General features: G+C 41.1%; 1 protein-coding gene across 1 annotated transcript in view; it reads right to left on the reverse strand.

Moving 5' to 3' along the window:
* Window positions 1-18,800, reverse strand: part of ERICH2 (glutamate rich 2) — a 51,525-nt gene that overhangs the window by 29,456 nt on the left and 3,269 nt on the right. Inside the window, exons 2-7 of the mRNA XM_040357776.1 lie at window positions 16,601-16,643; window positions 14,180-14,213; window positions 12,988-13,018; window positions 12,771-12,816; window positions 8,773-8,824; window positions 796-832 (exon numbers count right to left, since the gene is read on the reverse strand). Of these exons, the coding sequence (XP_040213710.1) occupies window positions 796-832; window positions 8,773-8,824; window positions 12,771-12,816; window positions 12,988-13,018; window positions 14,180-14,213; window positions 16,601-16,643 (243 nt within the window). The remainder of the gene's footprint in view (window positions 1-795; window positions 833-8,772; window positions 8,825-12,770; window positions 12,817-12,987; window positions 13,019-14,179; window positions 14,214-16,600; window positions 16,644-18,800) is intronic.

Raw genomic sequence — 18,800 nt, forward strand, 5'->3', positions numbered from 1 at the left:
TAACCACACCGTCTGTCAGTGCACTGAGCAGTGATTATTTATCACTGCTCAATAAACTGACATCTCTGTGTTTCTGTGAATTTCTGGTACTGTAATCTCGTAAAGTCTCACGAGATTCCAGAATCAGGGGCCGTTCTCCAGTTGAAGTGTTGGTAGATTACTTCACTCCTCCGAGGGTGAAGCGATCTACAAAGCTTCATGAACTGGCAACCAGAGGAGAAAAATCTCCTCCGTGAATGCCAGAGAACGAAGCAGTGAATAGATTTCACTGCTTCACAAAAGGACACCACAGAAAGGTTTCTTCACAGTAAGAGCTGTGATAATGTGGAATAGACTCCCTCAAGAATTGGTCCTGGCCATCTCAGTAGATTGTTTCAAAAAAGGCCTGGATTCTTACCTAAATATACATACAATAACTAGATACTAATATTTATAAGTAAATTTGATCCAGGGAATATCCAATTGTCTCTCGGGTGATCAGAAAGGATTATTTTCACCGCTGGAGCAAATTGGATCATTCTTTGCTGGAGGTTTATTTGCCTTCATCTGGATCAACTATGGGTATAGGATTGTGTATATGGAGCTTTTCCATTTGTGTGTGTTTTTTTGTTTTCTATGTTGGTTGACCTGAATGGACTTGTGTCTTTTATCAATCAGATTAACTATGTACCAATACAAATTCTGGAAAGTGAACCAAGTCATTTTTTATGAGGACTGATAGAGTAATATAAAACATCTAAAATAACTTATTACCAGCTTACATCTATGTCTTAGTATGCAACAAATGGTACTTACCGTGATGAAGATTCAGCAGCATGAACAAACACATTCTCTATGAAGTTAAGAGAGAAGACATTTTAATTATTTTGTGTTACTGTCACAAGACAAAATAGAAAAATATCTGCAGGGACTCATAAGAAAAAAAAAAAATGTTTATGCCTTTTTAGCTAAATGTTCAAAAAAACACTTTGGTATAAAGCTAAAAGGAAACTCTAGCCTAAATACACAGCTGAAATGTACAGTAAAACCTTGGACTGAGAGTACCTTGGTTTGAGAGTGTTTTGCAAGACAAGCTATTTTTTTTTTTTTATACATTTTGACTTGATATACAAGTAGTGTCATTTCACAACTGAGTATAAAAGAGAAGAGAGGCGCCTCTAAGTGTAGCAATATGGTTACATTCAGCAACTTACATGGTTGATGATTAAAACAGGCACATCTAAGTATGCAGGCATCCGGGGTAAAGCTGTCTACATAAACCGTCCTCCTCACCGCCATCAAAGTCGTCCCTTCCACAACGCCTTCCACGAGCGCTTCAAGCCTCGCTTTCAGATCGCTCTATTGCAGGGTAGTCCTCCCAGCCATGATTGCAGACTGACAGCGGTGAGAGCCGGCGGTGTGGGGGATGATCTATGTAGACAGCTTTACCCCGGATGCCTGCATACTTAGATGTGCCTATTTTAATCAACCATGTGAGTTGCTAAATGTTGTACCTTCATTAAATGTAACCATATCGCTACACTTAGGCCCCGTACAGACGACCGAACATGTCTGCTGAAACTGGTCCGCGTCTGTACAGCCGAGCGGACAGGATTCCAGCGTACATTTGCCCGCCGGGCCTTTTTCGAGCGGGCAAATATTTCTAAACGTGTTTAGAAACATGTCCGCTGGAATCCTGTCCGTCGGACATGTTCGGTCGTCTGTACAGACCTACCGTACATGTCCGAGCGGCCGCCATCCCTCGCATGCGTCGAATGACTTTGACGCATGCGTGGAAGCATTGAACTGCCAGGGCCGCGCAAGTCGCTGCCTCATCGTTGCGGCGACGGTGCGGCCTCGTCGCCGCGTATCGAGTACGCGCGGATTTCTGTATGATGGTGTGTACAGCCATCATACAGAAATCTCCGGGCAGACATGTACGCTGAAAACGGTCCGGCAGACCGTTTTCATCGTACATGTTTGCTCGTCTGTACGAGGCCTTAGAGGCGCCTCTCTTCTCTTTTATACTCTGTAGCTCCTGCTGGATTTGCCTCTGATCCCCTTGTAGAGGCTTCCAATTGTGGATGGACATTTTATGGTTATGAATAAATAGTTGTGGAACGAATTATTTGAGTTTCCATTATTTCTTATGGGGAAATTCGCTTTGATATACAAGTGCTTTGGAATACAAGCATGTTTCTAGAACAAATTATGCTCGCAATCCAAGGTTTTACTGTATATGCAATAACTATTTTTCCTGACAATTCGGTATGCCTGTCTGACTCTAACCCCCATGGCACACTGTATATGCAGAGTGTGGTACAGCTCTACAGAAGACACCTATTTACTGGACTATAAAGAAGCCTTCTCACACTGCTGGGTTATCCCCTTGTGAGGCTCCTCCCTGGGATCACCTACCTCCATCTAGGAAACTGAAATAAAGTAGACCACCAGCACTGTAAAAAGTAAAGTCCACAAAAATCTGCTTGCTACAGCAAGTCGGCCATACATTATAAAGTCTGATTGTGCAATCTCCTTTAAATCTACCATAAACTGCGCAATGCAAGGGCCTGCCTGATTTGTTATTTATTGCATGGATTATTTAATTGGTCCTCATGTTACCTAGTTTAGGTAAAGTTTGTACAATTGAGGGATTGTACAATCAGATTGCATAGTGTACAGCCAGGTTTAGCCTGCTATCGGGTACAACTCATGAAGAGATGGTACCTCTTTCCTGTTTATGGTTTGCGTTTTTTCAATATTAAATTAATAAACAAGTAGTATTTTAAAAGATGTGTAATGATTTTTTTGTATTATTAAAGTGGACGAAAAGCCTAATACCCCGTACACACGTTCGGATTTTCCGATGGCCTAAAACCCGATGGAATTTTTCGGCGGAATTCCGTTCAAGCTGTCTTGCATACACACTGTCAGACCAAATTTCGACCGTCCAAAACGCGGTGTTGTAAAACACTATGACGAGTTGAGAAAAATTAAGTTCTAGGCTTCCGAGCATACGTCGACTTGATTCCGAGCATGCGTGGGTTTTTTCTCCGTCGGAGTTGCACACAGCCGATGGAAATAAAACGATAGGAAATTCCTATCGTAAAAAAATAAAACAGACGAAAAAAAGTCCGATGGGGCCCACACGCGATCAGAATTTCAGATGAAAAAAGTCCATCTGACTTTTTTCAACGGAAATTCCGATCGTGTGTACGCGGCATTAGTCTAACTATTCTTAAAAATGTTCCCCCCTCTCTCCTTTTACCTATTCTGCCTAAGCTGTATAAAAAAGATCTGTGTACTTACCTATTTTTAAACCGCTCTTGTCTAGCCACGTGATCCCACAGCTCCCTTGTGTCAGTGAACGGCGGCTGCAGGGGAGAGGAGGCGGCGCTAACAACAGCTGGACCATGAGAGCCCATGGGTGACGTCACGGCTCCCAGAATTTCCAGCCGTTGTTGAGCTCTACCTGAGCTGGAGGTGCAGGAACACATGACCGGACCGAGACAGATTCAAAATAGGTAAGTACACACACCTTTTTTTATTATTATTTTTTGATGTAAGAATGCAGTTAATAATGAACATCATTTGGCCAGTAGCCAGTAGAACAATACGAACTGACAGCATACAGTTTGTATAGTTTGAGAGCCATGAATCAGTGCTGGGTCAAATGATGAACTTAATGTGGTTGCAAAGGCAGAAGTTTTTTCTTTTTTATTTCAATGCATTTATGCATTACGATAAAAAACCTTCTCTGTGCAGCAGCCACCCTCCAGCACCTCCTAATACTTACCTGACCCCTATCTCTGTCCAGCGATGTCCACGAGTGCCTCAGCCGTCCGGGACTCTCCTTCCGACTGGCTGAGACATAGCAGTGGTGCCATTGGCTCCTGCTGCTGTCAAAGTCAGTTAGCCAATCAGGAGAGAGGGGGGGTGCTCCGTGTCTGCTGCTACCTATCTCCACCTTCTGTTCATGTCCCCAATACAGCTCTGCACATGCTCAGTTTTTAGTGAGTTTCTATGTTAAACATTTCCTCCCTATCACATCTGAGCAGCCCATGTTACTATAGTGTTACACATATGGGTGTATACACAGTGGTAAATGACAGTCCACTCCCTTCCCTCCTCCTCCATGCCCACTAACCAACTAAACACCATTTGGGTGGGATATTACATGAAGATTAATGGTGGCTTCACCTCCTTCTAAAGCCTCATACACACGATCGGACTTCAAACAAACTTTTCCGTGGATTTTTGTCCGAAGGGAGTTGGCCGGGCACACCCATAGCATACACATGGCAAACTTTCCCAAAACTTTCCCAACATCACGTGGTTTTTCTGCTCTTTACTGCCACCCTTTGGTCAACTTCTTCTATTGTTGGTCGATTTTAACATTGGTTCTGGGCATGCGTGTTTGTACTTCGGACAAAAGTCCGATGGATTTCTGTACACACGATAGGACTTTGCACCGTAGGACTTTTGTTGCCGAAAAGTTTGTCCGTTTGCAGAGCGAACTTTTGTCCGATGAAAACCGAAAAAGTTTGTCCGATGGATGTTTTTGAAAACTTGCTAATTTTGAAGTTTTTTGTCAAAAAGTCCTACCGTGTGTATGGGGCTTTATTCTAAGGTACTGGCTGGAGGAGTGTGAGGCAGCCTCCTTCAAATATATATTTGTATGCCAATTTAATCAGTTCATTGATATTATTTATTTTTACTCTGTGTTCCAAAAGTTTTTTTCCTTTTTTATTGTAAACGTGGACTAGAAGCTCCTCCTGCTTATATTTCCCCGCAGACAGGCTGCAAAAGATCTGGGTCATGTGACAGCTGTATATCGATTAGGAAAAAGGTACTTAGATTTTTTTTTTTTTATTAAAATAATTACAGTGCCATCACTCACCTATAGAAATAGGAGGGCAATGTAAATTAAACAGTGTCTGTTTGGAATCACTTTAACCACTTAAGACCCGGACCTTTAGGTAGGTAAAGGACCTGGCCAGTTTTTGCGATTCGGCACTGCGTCAATTTAACTGACAATTGCGCGGTCGTGCGACGTGGCTCCCAAACAAAATTGGCGTCCTTTTTTCACACAAATAGAGCTTTCTTTTGGTGGTATTTGATCACCTCTGCGGTTTTTATTTTTTGCGCTATAAAACAAAAATAGAGCGACAATTTTGAAAAAAAATCAATATTTTTTACCTTTTGCTATAATAAATATCCCCAAAAAATATATATACATTTTTTTTCCTCCGTTTAGGCCGATACGTATTCTTCTACCTATTTTTGGTAAAAAAAAAAAAAAAATCGCAATAAGCGTTTATCGATTGGTTTGCGCAAAATTTATAGCGTTTACAAAATAGGGGATTTTTGCATTTTTATTAATTTTTTTTTTTTTTACTACTAATGGCGGTAATCAGCATTTTTTTTTCGTGACTGCAACATTATGGCGGACACATCGGACAATTTTGACACATTTTTGGGACCATTGTCATTTTCACAGCAAAAAATGCATTAAAAATGCATTGTTTACTGTGAAAATGTCATTTGCAGTTTGGGAATGAAGGGGTTTAGTGTGACCTCCTCTGTGTTTTTAACTGTAGGGGGGCGGGGCTGGATGTGTGACGTCATTGATCGCGTTTCCCTATATTAGGGAACACACGATCAATGACAGAGCCACAGTGAAGAACGGGTAAGCTGTGTTTACACACAGCTCTCCCCGTTCTTTAGCTCCGGGGACCTATCGCGGGACTCCAGCGGCGATCGGGTCCGCGGGTCCCACGGCCGCGGTCACGGAGCTTCGGACCGGCAGTTTTAGTAAATCAACCCTAATGCCGCGTACACACGATCGGAATTTCCGACAAGAAATTCCGACCGTGTGTAGGCCCCAGCGGACATTTTCTGCCGGAATTTCCAACAGCAAAAATTTGAGAGCTGGTTCTCAAGTTTTCCAGACGGCAAAAGTTCTTGTCGGAAATTCCGATTGTCTGTATGCAATTTTGACGCACAAAAATCTATTGAACTTCATTTTTCTAGGCTCGTTGTAGTGTTGTATGTCACCGTGTTCTTGACATTCGGAATTTCCGACAACATTTGTGTGACCGTGTGTATGCAACACAAGTTTGAGCCAATATTCAGTAGAAAAAAAATCTACGGTTTCCAATCGTGTGCAAGCGGCATTAGACTTCTCTTCCACTCTAATACATAGCTGGGCTCAAACAATTTAATGTTTCTGGAGCTATGCTTTTAACTCCAGAAATGCATTATCCACAGATTAAACAGTTTAGTGCCTTCTGTGGACAAACACTGAAGGAAGTTTTGTTTATCAGTATAATGCTAAGAACTGCATGTGTTTCACAGGACCTCCAATCAGATTTTCTCTATTTAAAGAGAAGTATGTTTTTTTTGTCTTTTTAATTATAGGAATTATACTTACCTAGTCCAATGCTGCATCTGTCCCCCGGTGCCTCTCCACTTAGAACCGATCGACCGAACACCGCCGATTTCTCGGCAGAGAGCTGCTGACTGTCAGTCACAGCTCTCTGCTCTGCTCTCTCCTCGATCACAGGAGTGCTAAGCTGTGGAGAAGGACAAGGGTGGTTGGCTCAGGCTCTCAGCGCCTTGCTAAGAGGCTAAGCCAGGTGTCGGTCCAGGGATCTGGCGGATCCTGACTCTGTGGTCGTGATGACACGGAGCCTGGACCGACCTCGGTGACATCAGTGGAGAGCAGACTTCAGCCCGCTGTCTGCTGAAAACGGGTCACAGAAGTGCAAAATGAACTGCACTCCTGTGATCAAACAAGCTTTGGCTGCACTTCTCCTTTAAGAATAAAAAAAGACAAGACTGGTGAATGAGCTTTATGAAAGCTGGTAGGTAAAGCGTTCTAGAATACCTGTATGTGTTATAAGTGTTCTTCTAATACTATATGTTAATGCAGCTCCTGGGCACCCAGAGACCCTTAAAGGTGAGAGGTCATATTATATATAATATAATATACACTTCCTACTAGTCATACCTCGCCTCACGGTGCCACCATTGCATGCCAGACTGTCTACTACATGCCTCACTGTGCCCCATTACATGCCAGACTCCCTGTGCCCCATTACATGCCAGACTCCCTGTGCCCCATTACATGCCAGACTGCCTGTGCCCCATTACATGCCTCACTGTGCCCCATTACATGCCAGACTCCCTGTGCCCCATTACATGCCAGACTCCCTGTGCCCCATTACATGCCAGATTCGCTGTTCCCTTATGACATGCCTGACTGTGTCTTGACAATCCCTTACCTTATCCTAAGAGGAGGCGCGGCTTTTGAAAAATGGACGGCCGCGATTCTGCATGTCTAAGGATAAGGTAAGGGATGTTAGGTTACCGGCGTATAAGACGACCCCCGACTTTTAAGAAGATTTTAAGGGGTTAAAAAGTCGTCTTATACGCCGGAAAATACGGTATATATATATATATATATATATATATATATATATATATATATATATATATATATATATATACACACACACACACACACACTAATATATATACACACATATATATATATATTTATTACACATACATACACACACACACACACACACACACACACTCGCTCTACATACATACATACATACATACATACATACACTAATACCAATTTTAATTTCAAGTCAAGTGCACCATGGAATGACCCCTGCATCCCTCAACACAAAGCTAGTCCCTCAACAGACCATAGGAAATTATAGGTCTTGTATTGTGGGATGTCAGTAGGACCTGCCAGAGCAGGTTCATTCAATTCTTCACCGAGGTTCAATAAACATTTGACTGCCACTGTCAATAAACATGTAGTATATGGCCAATGAACAAATACAAAATGAACCTCAAATCACAAAGTCAAGAAGATGTGAACTGTAGCCAAACGGCTAAATATGCAGATACAAATACATGTAGTACACGCCGTCTCATCTACCCAAAGGATTGGAGTTTTTGTCTATCCCCCCCCCCCCAAGATGTATGAGCATTATGTGTCAGCAAAAATCCCCCCAAAAAAACACTGAGCACTAAACCACATGCTTACCCTCTAAGCATAGGCCCTCCTCCCAGTACAAATCTGCCCCCCCCCTCTGAAATCCCCCTCCCACCACAAATCTTTGCCCCTCTCCATCCCCCAGTTCAAATGTCCCCTCCAACCTAAAATGTTCCCTCCAAGTACACACCCCCCCACTTCAAATCCCCCTCCCAGCACAATTCCCAGACACTTACCTGCTCCACGGTCCAGCGACGCGGCCGCCCGGAGCACCACTCCTCTCCCCCCCCCCCCTTCTCCGGCCTCCATTCATAGTGTCCCTGGTTTGAAGTAAGAAGTGGGACAGGAAGTCCCACTCCTACCGAAGCCCCCACTCCCCCCCCCCAAAAAAATGCATGCCAAAAGGGGGCGAGGAGTGCTTAAAGCGGAAGTTCCACTTTTGGGTGGAACTCCGCTTTAAGCTCTGCTGTACAGGGACTGACACCAAGTCATATGAAGGTACTTTCACTTCTTACATTAAAAAATAAAATACACTGAAGGATGAAATAATGATTAGAGAGCTGCATTCATTTATAACTTTTATTCCAGAAATTCAGCATTTACTTTTACAGCATAAAATAATTCAGATTGTACAATCAGTGAACGACTGACCTGAAAATGAGCAAAATAAGCCATTAACCAGGCTATATGTACTTCATTTACTGATAATGTACGAATAAACCCCATCATAATACAGGTTTACCTTTTGTTAGTTCACCCCGTCTTGTAATTACCTGTAGGTCCAAGCACTTCTAGCGTCCCATTGTGTGAATTTATTGGTTGCTGCTGAAATAGAAGAGATGTTATCATTATCTAAGCGCCACTAAGAATAACTATAATAATAATATTCAGGTTATAATGGCAAAAGAGATTCCATAAAATGCTTTATTATAATACAAAGTAGCAATGACGGAAGAGACGATTTAGAAGAAAAAATTTCATGACAGTTTTAATCTTTTTTTTAAATTTTTAAATATTGTTAAGACGAAGAATTTTAGTATTGAATGTGAAACTGTATGTATGATGTATAGAACTTTTAGTGAACATGGGTTCCTAAGTTTTATTTGGTGGCTCCCAATGATCAACTGTGGCACAGTTTGAGCAATGCGATAATAAACCTTGACTTTCATTAGAGCTGCACTGGGCCAATAAAAGAAAAGAACATTAGCGTAGACCAGTTTTCTCAATTCCAGTCCTCAAGGCACACCAACAGGTCATGTTTTCAGGATTTCCCTCAGGTGAAAAAGTTATGGTAAAAAAAAGGCAGTGAAACTGATTAAATCACCTGTGCAAAATAATGGAAATCCTGAATACACAACCTGTTGGTTAGGCATGTGCAAAAGGGAAAAAAAAATTGTTTCGTTTTAATTCGTTATTTAATTAATTTCGTTAAGTTAGATTCGTTACATGTGTTAAAATCGTTTTCGGAATTCGTTTGTTTTCGATTGAATTCGAAAAACCCGGTCGAATTCGAAAATATTTCGACCGGATTCGATAATATTTCAATCGGATTCGAAAACAAATTCTATTCGAATTCGAAAACAATTCGATTCGAAAACAAATTCGAATGAAAATTGAAAGCAAATTTGAATCAAAATATAAAAAATATAAATCGATTTCTAAAAAAGAATACAATTAAATAGAATATAAAATAATAAAACAATAGAATGAAAATCAAAGAATAGTAAAGAACAGAATGGAATTTAATAGAATGTAATCAAATACAATAGAATATGACCTGGCTTCTTCTATCTATCTTCCATTTTCTGAAATTTGAAATTCATATAGAATGAACTCAAATTCGAATAGAAAAATATTAGAATAGAGCAGAATAAAATATATATATATATATATATATATATATATATATATATATATATATTTTATTATTATTCTACTCTTCTAATATTTTTCTATTCGAATTTCAGAAAATGGAAGATAGATAGAAGAAGCCAGGTCATATTCTATTATATTTGATTACATTCTATCAAATTCCATTCTGTTCTTTACTATTTTTTAATTTTCATTCTATTGTTTTATTATTTTATATTCTATTTTATTGTATTCTTTTTTAGAAATCGATTTATATTTTTTAGATTTTGATTCAAATTTGCTTTCAATTTTCATTCGAATTTGTTTTCGAATCGAATTGTTTTCGAATTCGATTCGAATAGAATTTGTTTTCGAATTCGATCAAATTTCGTCCGCGGGTTTTCGATTCGAAAACGTTCGTTCGGATTCGGTTAAATTCGTTAATATTACAATTCGGGAATTCGTTTGCATCCGAATTTCCGAATAATGAAAAATTTGTCCGAATTTCGATTCAGAACTAAACGAAATGCACATGCCTACTGTTGGTGTACCTTGAAAACTGGAATTTAGAAACACTGGTGTAGACCAACTTATTGGCTATACAACCTTAATAGAGCTGGGCGTATTGATCCATATGCCTGTGCCAAGAGGCTATCTTCATCCGCATAGGATGCACAGGCTTTCCATGAAACGTGTAGGCAGCCTGTTCAAATCAATGAGAGGCCGCATGGACCTTCACAAGCATCCCAGAGTAAATGCCTGGGCAGGTCCAATCCATAAAACCCGCACAGATGAACATTCCAAGATGTGCATGGAGATCCATGCAATCGGTGGTCTGTTATTGAATTCAACAGGATGCCTGCGCAGAATATCTCTGCATGCCGTGTGGATGACGACGGCTCCTTCATGGGCATATGTATAAGTACTCCCATGTAAATTACTCCTTAACCACTTCAGCCCCGGAAGATTTGGCTGCTCAATGACCAGGCTATTTTTGAGATACGGCACTGCATCGCTTTAACTGACAATGGCGCGGTCGTACGAGACCCAGACAAAATGTACGTACTTTTTTCCCCACAAATAGAGCTTTCTTTTGGTGGCATTTGATCACCTCTGCGGTTTTTATTGTTTGCGATATAACAAAAATAGAGAGACAATTTTGAAAAAAATTAAATAACAATATCTTTTTACTATAAGAAATACCCCCAAAAATATTTTTACAACACAAATTTCTTCATCAGTTTAGGTAAAAAAATAAAAAAAAAAATATATATATATATATATATATATATATATATATATATATATATATATATATATATATATATATATATATATATATATATAATAATAATAATTAAAAAAAAAAAAAATCGCAATAAGCGTATATTGATTGGTTTGTGAAAAAGTTATAGCGTCTACAAACTATGGGAATAATTTTTGGAATTTTTATGGCGTTGTTATTATTATTATTATTTTTTTACTAGTGACAGTGATCTGCGATTTTTAGTGGTATTGCGAAGGACAGATCGAATACTTTTGACACATTTTTGGGACCATTGCCATTTATAGAGCGATCAGTCCTATAAATATGCACCGATTACTGTATAAATGTCACTGGCAGGGAAGGGGTTAACACTAGGGGGTGATCAAAGGGTTAACAGCGTGTTCCCTCAGCGTGTTCTAACTGTGTGAGGAGGGGAGTGACTAGGAGAGATGATAGATCGCTGTTTCAACATTGTAGAAACACACTATCTGTCTTCTCTCCTCTGACAGCACAGGGATTTGTGCGTTTACATAAAGCACACAAATCCCCATGCTGGCGCTCGTGCACCCTCCGGTGGCTCTCCTGGACAAAGCTGTATATACACAGGGTTTCGCCCAGGAGAGACATTCTGCAGCAGTATATATGCCTGAGCCGGTTGGGAACCGGTTAAAAGGATAAGTTCACCTTTGTTCACCCTTTTTTTTTTTTTTTTTTAAGTTCCAGCACTCCTATGTACCAATAGAGCATTCCATTAATTCTACATACACTTATTTTACTTGTCCTCATCCATGTTTCCAGACTTATCAATCTGCAATGTCTTACTTCTCAGAATATAGGTTATGACACAGGAAGGAGTTGACCAGCTGACCTCATTAGCATACACCCTGCATCATCCACCCTCCCACTCCCAGCTTCTCATTTTTTTGCGAAAAATGCAATCAATCAGTGATCACCCTTCTCACTAAATACACAATATACAATCAGATTGCATAGTGTATGGCCATCTTTATACAAGTACATAAAAGGGAGTGGACACAAACACTCACACATGCGCTTTTTTTTTTTTAGGTGTATAAAAGGTGCCCCCTCACAGCCAGAACACACTGGTCAGCGCTGATGCAATTTCGATTGGCAGACCCTTTTTCAGTCATGCCCCTTTGACAGACATATATATGGCATAGCACATTACAGGTATTTATATAGCATTGACAATGTACACAGTGCTATAGAAATATCATACATGGTAAAATTGCTAGATGATCATTTGGAATAGTTTGCTCTATAAGCCCTGGTTCACATTGCTGCGTTTTGACATGTCAAATCTGCGGCATTTGCCGGCAATGACACTGTCCTAATCGGTGTGACGCTGCATCTGCCGCGCTGCACCGATATCAAAAAGTAGTTTGTGTACTACTTTTTGCGATTTCGGCCCACGATTTACGTTGACGTCTGTGCAGAAACTGCACAGATGTTTCTGTAATCGCGGTCAAAATTGAGACTGACAGGCGGGAGTGAAATAATGCGAGTACAGCTGAACTCGCGCGGCTTCACTCCCGCAGCCCAGTGTGAACCTGGGCCCAGTCTATATCTAAAGGTAATACATTATACTGTACAATGCATAAATACATTTTCTTGGTAATATATAACACATACATAATCATCTCTTGCAAACTCTTGTCCGTCACAAATATACGGTTTTCTAAAAAAAAACACACAATCAGTATTAGAAGATAACATTTTTAACCCTTTTTGCATTATGGTTTCAAAGCCAAATCAAACGCATTGCATTTCTAACTGAACTTTCAACTGGCAAAATCTAACTGATGAAATCAATGAGAATGCAGCATTATTTGAAATGGGCTCTACTTACCGGGATCCAGCCCTCTTTAGAGAATCATTATCTTAAAAAAAAAGGACAAAAAAGCATTTAGTAAAGCAAATCATGACGTGAAACAGTATTTAAAAAAAATGGACTTTCTAAAAAGAAATCATTTTAATAAAAGATGCAGATTTATAAAGATTGAAAACAACTTTCGAAAGGACATTAAAGTGTTAAATCGGAAATAAACCCAATAAATCCCAAAACAGTTACAACAAAGACATGCAGTGAATGATAACTAACAAACAGAATTCTCAGTGCTACCCTTCTCTGTGGGAGAGCCAATAGTAAAAAAGTACTGATCATAAACTAATAAGGTGTACTGTTCATAAAATTTCCAGGAAATAGGATGACTAAAAATAGCCTGAAAGGGTTAAAAACAAGTTACTATCTCCAAGGGCGATGCAAAGCTGCTTTTGCCCAATGGGGCTGGGAAACCCATGCTGCAAAAAAAGACGGAGAGTGGAGAGAAGCGCCAAGCAGACTCTTGGTGTAGTACAGTTTAATATACAATTAATAATATATATAAAAAGTGCCCCTCACAAAAGTGTGAACAGGACAGGCGTTAGACCCGAAAATGCTCAGAGCAAGAGCGTCCTGCCCATGGGGGGCTGTCAGTCCAATGCCGCTCCGATGGCTACAGTGGAGGAGGATGTCGGAGGATGCCAAAGAGCATTGTCAAAGCCTGGACCTTGGTCTGTCAACCTGGAGGAGAAAAGCCAATCTGGACGCGTTTCGGAGGCAAGCCACGTCTCCTTCCTCGGCCAAACCCTCATTATAACTGTCAGGCCATCAAATGGCTGGTGTTATAAGTGACCACAGCAGTGGTACTTAAGGGCAATAGACTCTTGAAGTGAGGAGGGCTTATATGAGATTGTAATGGGTGGATTTGGATCTACAGTAATTGGATCAAGTAGAAGATAACTACAGAAAGATAAAGGTAGTCTAAATGATCACATGCAAAGATTCTCCACCATGCTGAACCGATTCCTCACACCATACAGTACGAGGCTCCTTTACAGAAATTGTATTATTGTTACTCAGATAGGAGCCATTGTAATGTTGTGTGTTAAAGGGAACTGATCCAAAGCATAACAGCCAGCTCAATATTTTTTTATTTGAAGCTGGTGTGATTTTCAAGGCCATGCTTATCTGCTCTGGAATATGGTCAATGTTTATTTACCTTCTGGATCAAGCACTTCCAGGGTTCCTGGCACCTGAAAAATACAAGTCAGATTTAGAAACTGTCAATTCCTGAATGATTATGGCACCAATACTTAAAGCGGAGGTCCAGCTAGGAAAAAATAAATAAATAAAAAAGTCAGCAGCTACAAACACTGTAGCTGCTGACTTTTAATATGCACACTTACCTGTCCAGCGTGCCCACGATGTCGGCCGCCCGAGGCCGATCCATCCTCCGGATTGTGTGCCGGTGCTGCCATCCTCACTAAGGGTAACAGGCAGTGAAGCCTTGTGGCTTCACTGCCTGTTTCCTACTGCTTGAGTCGCACAACGTTTGGGAATGGGCGGCTGTCCTCTGGGAGACCCACAGTTCCCAGAAGACAGCACGCCCCATTTCCCAGGAGGCAATGCGAGGAGGAGAAGAGAGAAGATCACGAGGAAGTGGCAGATTAGGACGATCTGCCTAGCAACAGCCATTTCTGGTAAGTTTTAGGGTGGACCTCAGCTTTAACATTTAGTATTTGCATTGACATGCCCCTTTTCACTGTGGGGAATAAGAGAAAGGCAATGCAAACACCAAAATTTAGAAAGTTGGTATTTGTGGAGGATGTAGTGCTCTGGGGCCAAACTGTTAAAGTATTGGTATTAATTGGCAACTCACACACACACACACAATACAGTATTATTATACAGGATTTATATAGCGCCAACAGTTTACGCAGTGCTTTACAATATAACACTTGACAAAGGATTTTCATGGCAAAAACAGAGGGCAGTGAAAGTGGTCTCCTTTCAGGTACTCTCTCCCTCATTGCAACCTCATGTAGAGCGATCTGAAAAAAGGTATAAATAGGAGGATGAGACACTCATAGGTGTGCGCAGCCTTTGGCATTAGGGTGTGCACCCCAAAGCTCAAACACACTCTACCGATCACTCACGATGTTCATTCAGAAAGGGAAAGGGCCAGTAAATGGCATATTTACTGGCCCCTTCCCCCACTCATCCTAAAACATCCAAAGTTACAACCGGTGGGAGAGGAGGGAAGTCGGCAGTGCTGTGGGGGGAAAGAGGGAGCCAGATCAGTAGGGGGAATCTGATCTGTACAGGGTGATTAGGGTGTGCCTGGGCACACCTGGCACACCCTGTGCGCACGCCTATGGAGACACTGCTGTCTCAGTTGTATGTACAATTTAAGCCTGGGATATTGAGCTCTGTAAACCATTTTTTTAGCTATAGGTAAATATAAAAAAACAGCTGTTTGCATATGAAAAAACAAAATATTCTTATGCAACATTGTATATATCCCTGATTTTTTTTTTTTATCATTTCTTACCATATTAATGAAAAAAGCATGTACATCAAATCACTATTTATTCCATTTAGAGATTGCTGAAAAATTCTATGAGACAGATAGTAACACTTCAAGATTTAAGATGAAAAAAAAAATGAGACATCCACATATTTTTATCCAGCAAAAGAAACAGACCATCCATTGTCATACCAGTATGTGAATAGAGAGATCCAGAAACAGACACTGAAACAGCTCAGGTACTGCATTGGCGCTGTACAGAATTCTTCAGAATAATACACAGTTATTCAGCAATGTGGAGGAAAACCCGGGCAGGTTTGTGTATAAAAGGACTTTGCCAGGAAAGAAAACAAAAGATTATAAAATGGACAATAAGGGCCAGATTCACGTACGATCGATTATCTTTGTGCGGGCGTAACGTATCTGATTTACGTTACGACTCCGCAACTTCGACGGGCAAGTGCTGCATTCTCAAAGCACTTGCTCTGTAAGTTGCGGCGGCGTAGCGTAAATCGGCTGGCGTAAGCCCGCCTAATTAAAATTTGGAACAGGGGGGCGTGTTTTATGTAAATGTTGTGTGACCCGACGTGATTGACGTTTTTCACGAACGGCGCATGCGCCGTCCGTGGAAATCTCCCGGTGTGCATTGCTCCTAATACGCCTGAAGGACGTATTGGTTTTGACGTGAACGTAAATTACGTCCAGCCCCATTCACGGATGAGTTACACAAACAACTAAAAAAAAAAAAATGTTGTCGCGGGAACGACGGCCATACTCAACATTGGTACGCCGCACTTACGCCACCATATAGCAGGGGTAACTATACGCCGGGAAAAGCCTAACGTAAACGGCGTAAATGTACTGCGTCGGCCGGGGCGTACGTTTGTGAATTTGCCTATCTAGCTAATTTGCATACTCAGCGCGGAATTCGATGGAAGCGCCACCTAGCGGCCAGCGTAAATATGCATTTACGATCCGACGGTGTAACACAGTTACGCCAGTCGGATCTATGGGAAATCTATGCGTAACTGATTCTAAGAATCAGGCGCATCGATACGACGGAGTATCTGGAGATACGCCGTCGTATCTCGTTTAAGAATCCTAAGTCTTTACCTTGTTCACATGGACTCCGGAGAACGATCCGCGAATATCAATCCTAAAAAGCAGAAAAAAAATGTTTTCTATTTAACTCAGACAAAGTAATCCAATCACTGTAAATGTTAAATCACTGCAATGCAGAATGTTAGGAAACAATGAAAAATTATATTATATTTTCTGTTTATGCTGCCATTATATTAATAATAATCAGTGGAAAATTAGCAGTTATGAAACATATTATTTACATTGATGACTTCTTTGAATAAAGCTGTGTATGCTGTAATCAGCAGCCTTCACTCACTTTAAACACTGATTGGACTGCTGGTTGGGAGTGTTGCAGTATGTGCTTTTTCCGGGTGATAACTGTGCGCTCCCTTTATTGCCCCTACCCTCCATATCACTTGCCTGAGTAATGCAGACCCAACCTAAAATTACCGTGTATACTCGAGTATAAGCCGACCTGAATATAAGCCGAGGCACCTAATTTTCAAGGGGGCCGAATACTTTCGCAAGGCACTGTAATATATATATATATATATATATATATATATATATTACACATACACACACACACAAACACAACCTTTGCTTTATAAATAAACATTTGACAAAGGATTTCCATGGCATTGTGTTTTATAAAGACAGGTTGCAGTGAAAGTGGTTTCCTTTCGGGTATTCTCTATCTCATTGCAACCTCATGTAGAGCAATCTGAAAAGATGTATGATGTCTCAGTTGTATGTAAAATTTCAGCTTGAGCCATTGAGCTCTGTAAACAGGTTTTTTATCTATAAAGTATACGCGAGTAAACGCGAGAGCTGAGAGCGCCATCTGCTGTTTGCATATGAAAATACAAAATATTCATATGCAACATTATATAATCTACCTAACATTTTTTTCTGTTTGTTTCTTATCATAATAATGAAAAAGCATGTATATTTAATCACTATTTATTCCATATAAAGACTGATGAAAAATTCCAAGTCATCATTCCACAGCTTCATACACAGAGACACTGTACCTGGTCAATCCAAGGTGTTCATCCCTCCCTTTCGTCTTCCAACTGAGGAAGGAGAAAGATGGCGTACTTATCAACGGGGAAAGAATGAATGGATCAGCAGCTGCAGTTACAGATTCATTCATCCCATTTCAGTGACGCACAGAACTTTTTTTTTAACCCTTTCATGCCCCCCCCCCCCCCCCCCGTTTTCTCCTCCACAAACTATCTCCATGCTGTCCCTATGTGACCTTCATAACCCTTCAGCACCGTTATCCTGCACATCTGGACATTAACCCCGTCATCGCCATCCTGCCACTGTATGCGACCAGTAGATTAACCCCTTCTTTGCAGCTGGGAACCTGACAGTATTTGTAATCTGTGGGCTAGATTCAGAAACGAGATACGACGGCGTATCTCCTGTATCTCTGAGTGCGGGCGGTCGTATCTATGTGCCTGATTCAGAGAATCAGGTTGCGCATAGATTTCCCTAAGATCCAACTGGCGTAAGTGTCTTACACCGTCGTATCTTAGGCTGCATATTTACGCTGGCTGCTAGGTGGCGCTTACGTATAGTTACGCAAGGAATATGCTAAATAGGTATTTACGCCGATTCAGAAACGTACGTCCCGCCGGTGCATTTTTTTACGTCGTTTACGTTAGGCTTTTTTCGGCGTATAGTTACCCCTGCTATATGAGGCGTAGCTAATGTTAAGTATGGCCGTCGTTCCCGCGCCGAGTTTTGAAAATTTTACGTTGTTTGCGTAAGTCGTTCGCGAATAGGGCTGTACGTCATTTACGTTCACGTCGAATCCAATACGTCCTTGTGGCGTACTTTGGAGCAATGCACACTGGGATATTTTACGGACGGCGCATGCGCCGTTAAAAAAAAAAACGTCAAAAACGCGGGGTCAAATGAAATTTAAATAAAACACACCCCCAACATCCCCATTTGAATTAGGCGGGCTTACGCCGCCACACATATGTTACGCTGCCGTAACTAAGGGCGCAAGTTCTTTCTGAATACAGAACTTGCGCCCAAAGTTACAGCGGCGTAACGTATCGGAGATACGTTACATCGGCGTAACATATCGGAGATACGTTACAGCGGCGTAACGTATCGGAGATACGTTACGACCGCAGAAAGATGCGCGCATCTTTCTGAATCTAGCCCTGTGAGTACAGGGGGGGGGGGTGTGGATGAGAATCCAGCCCCTGAC

Source organism: Rana temporaria, chromosome 6 (genome assembly GCF_905171775.1).
Source record: "Rana temporaria chromosome 6, aRanTem1.1, whole genome shotgun sequence".
NCBI lineage: Eukaryota > Metazoa > Chordata > Amphibia > Anura > Ranidae > Rana > Rana temporaria.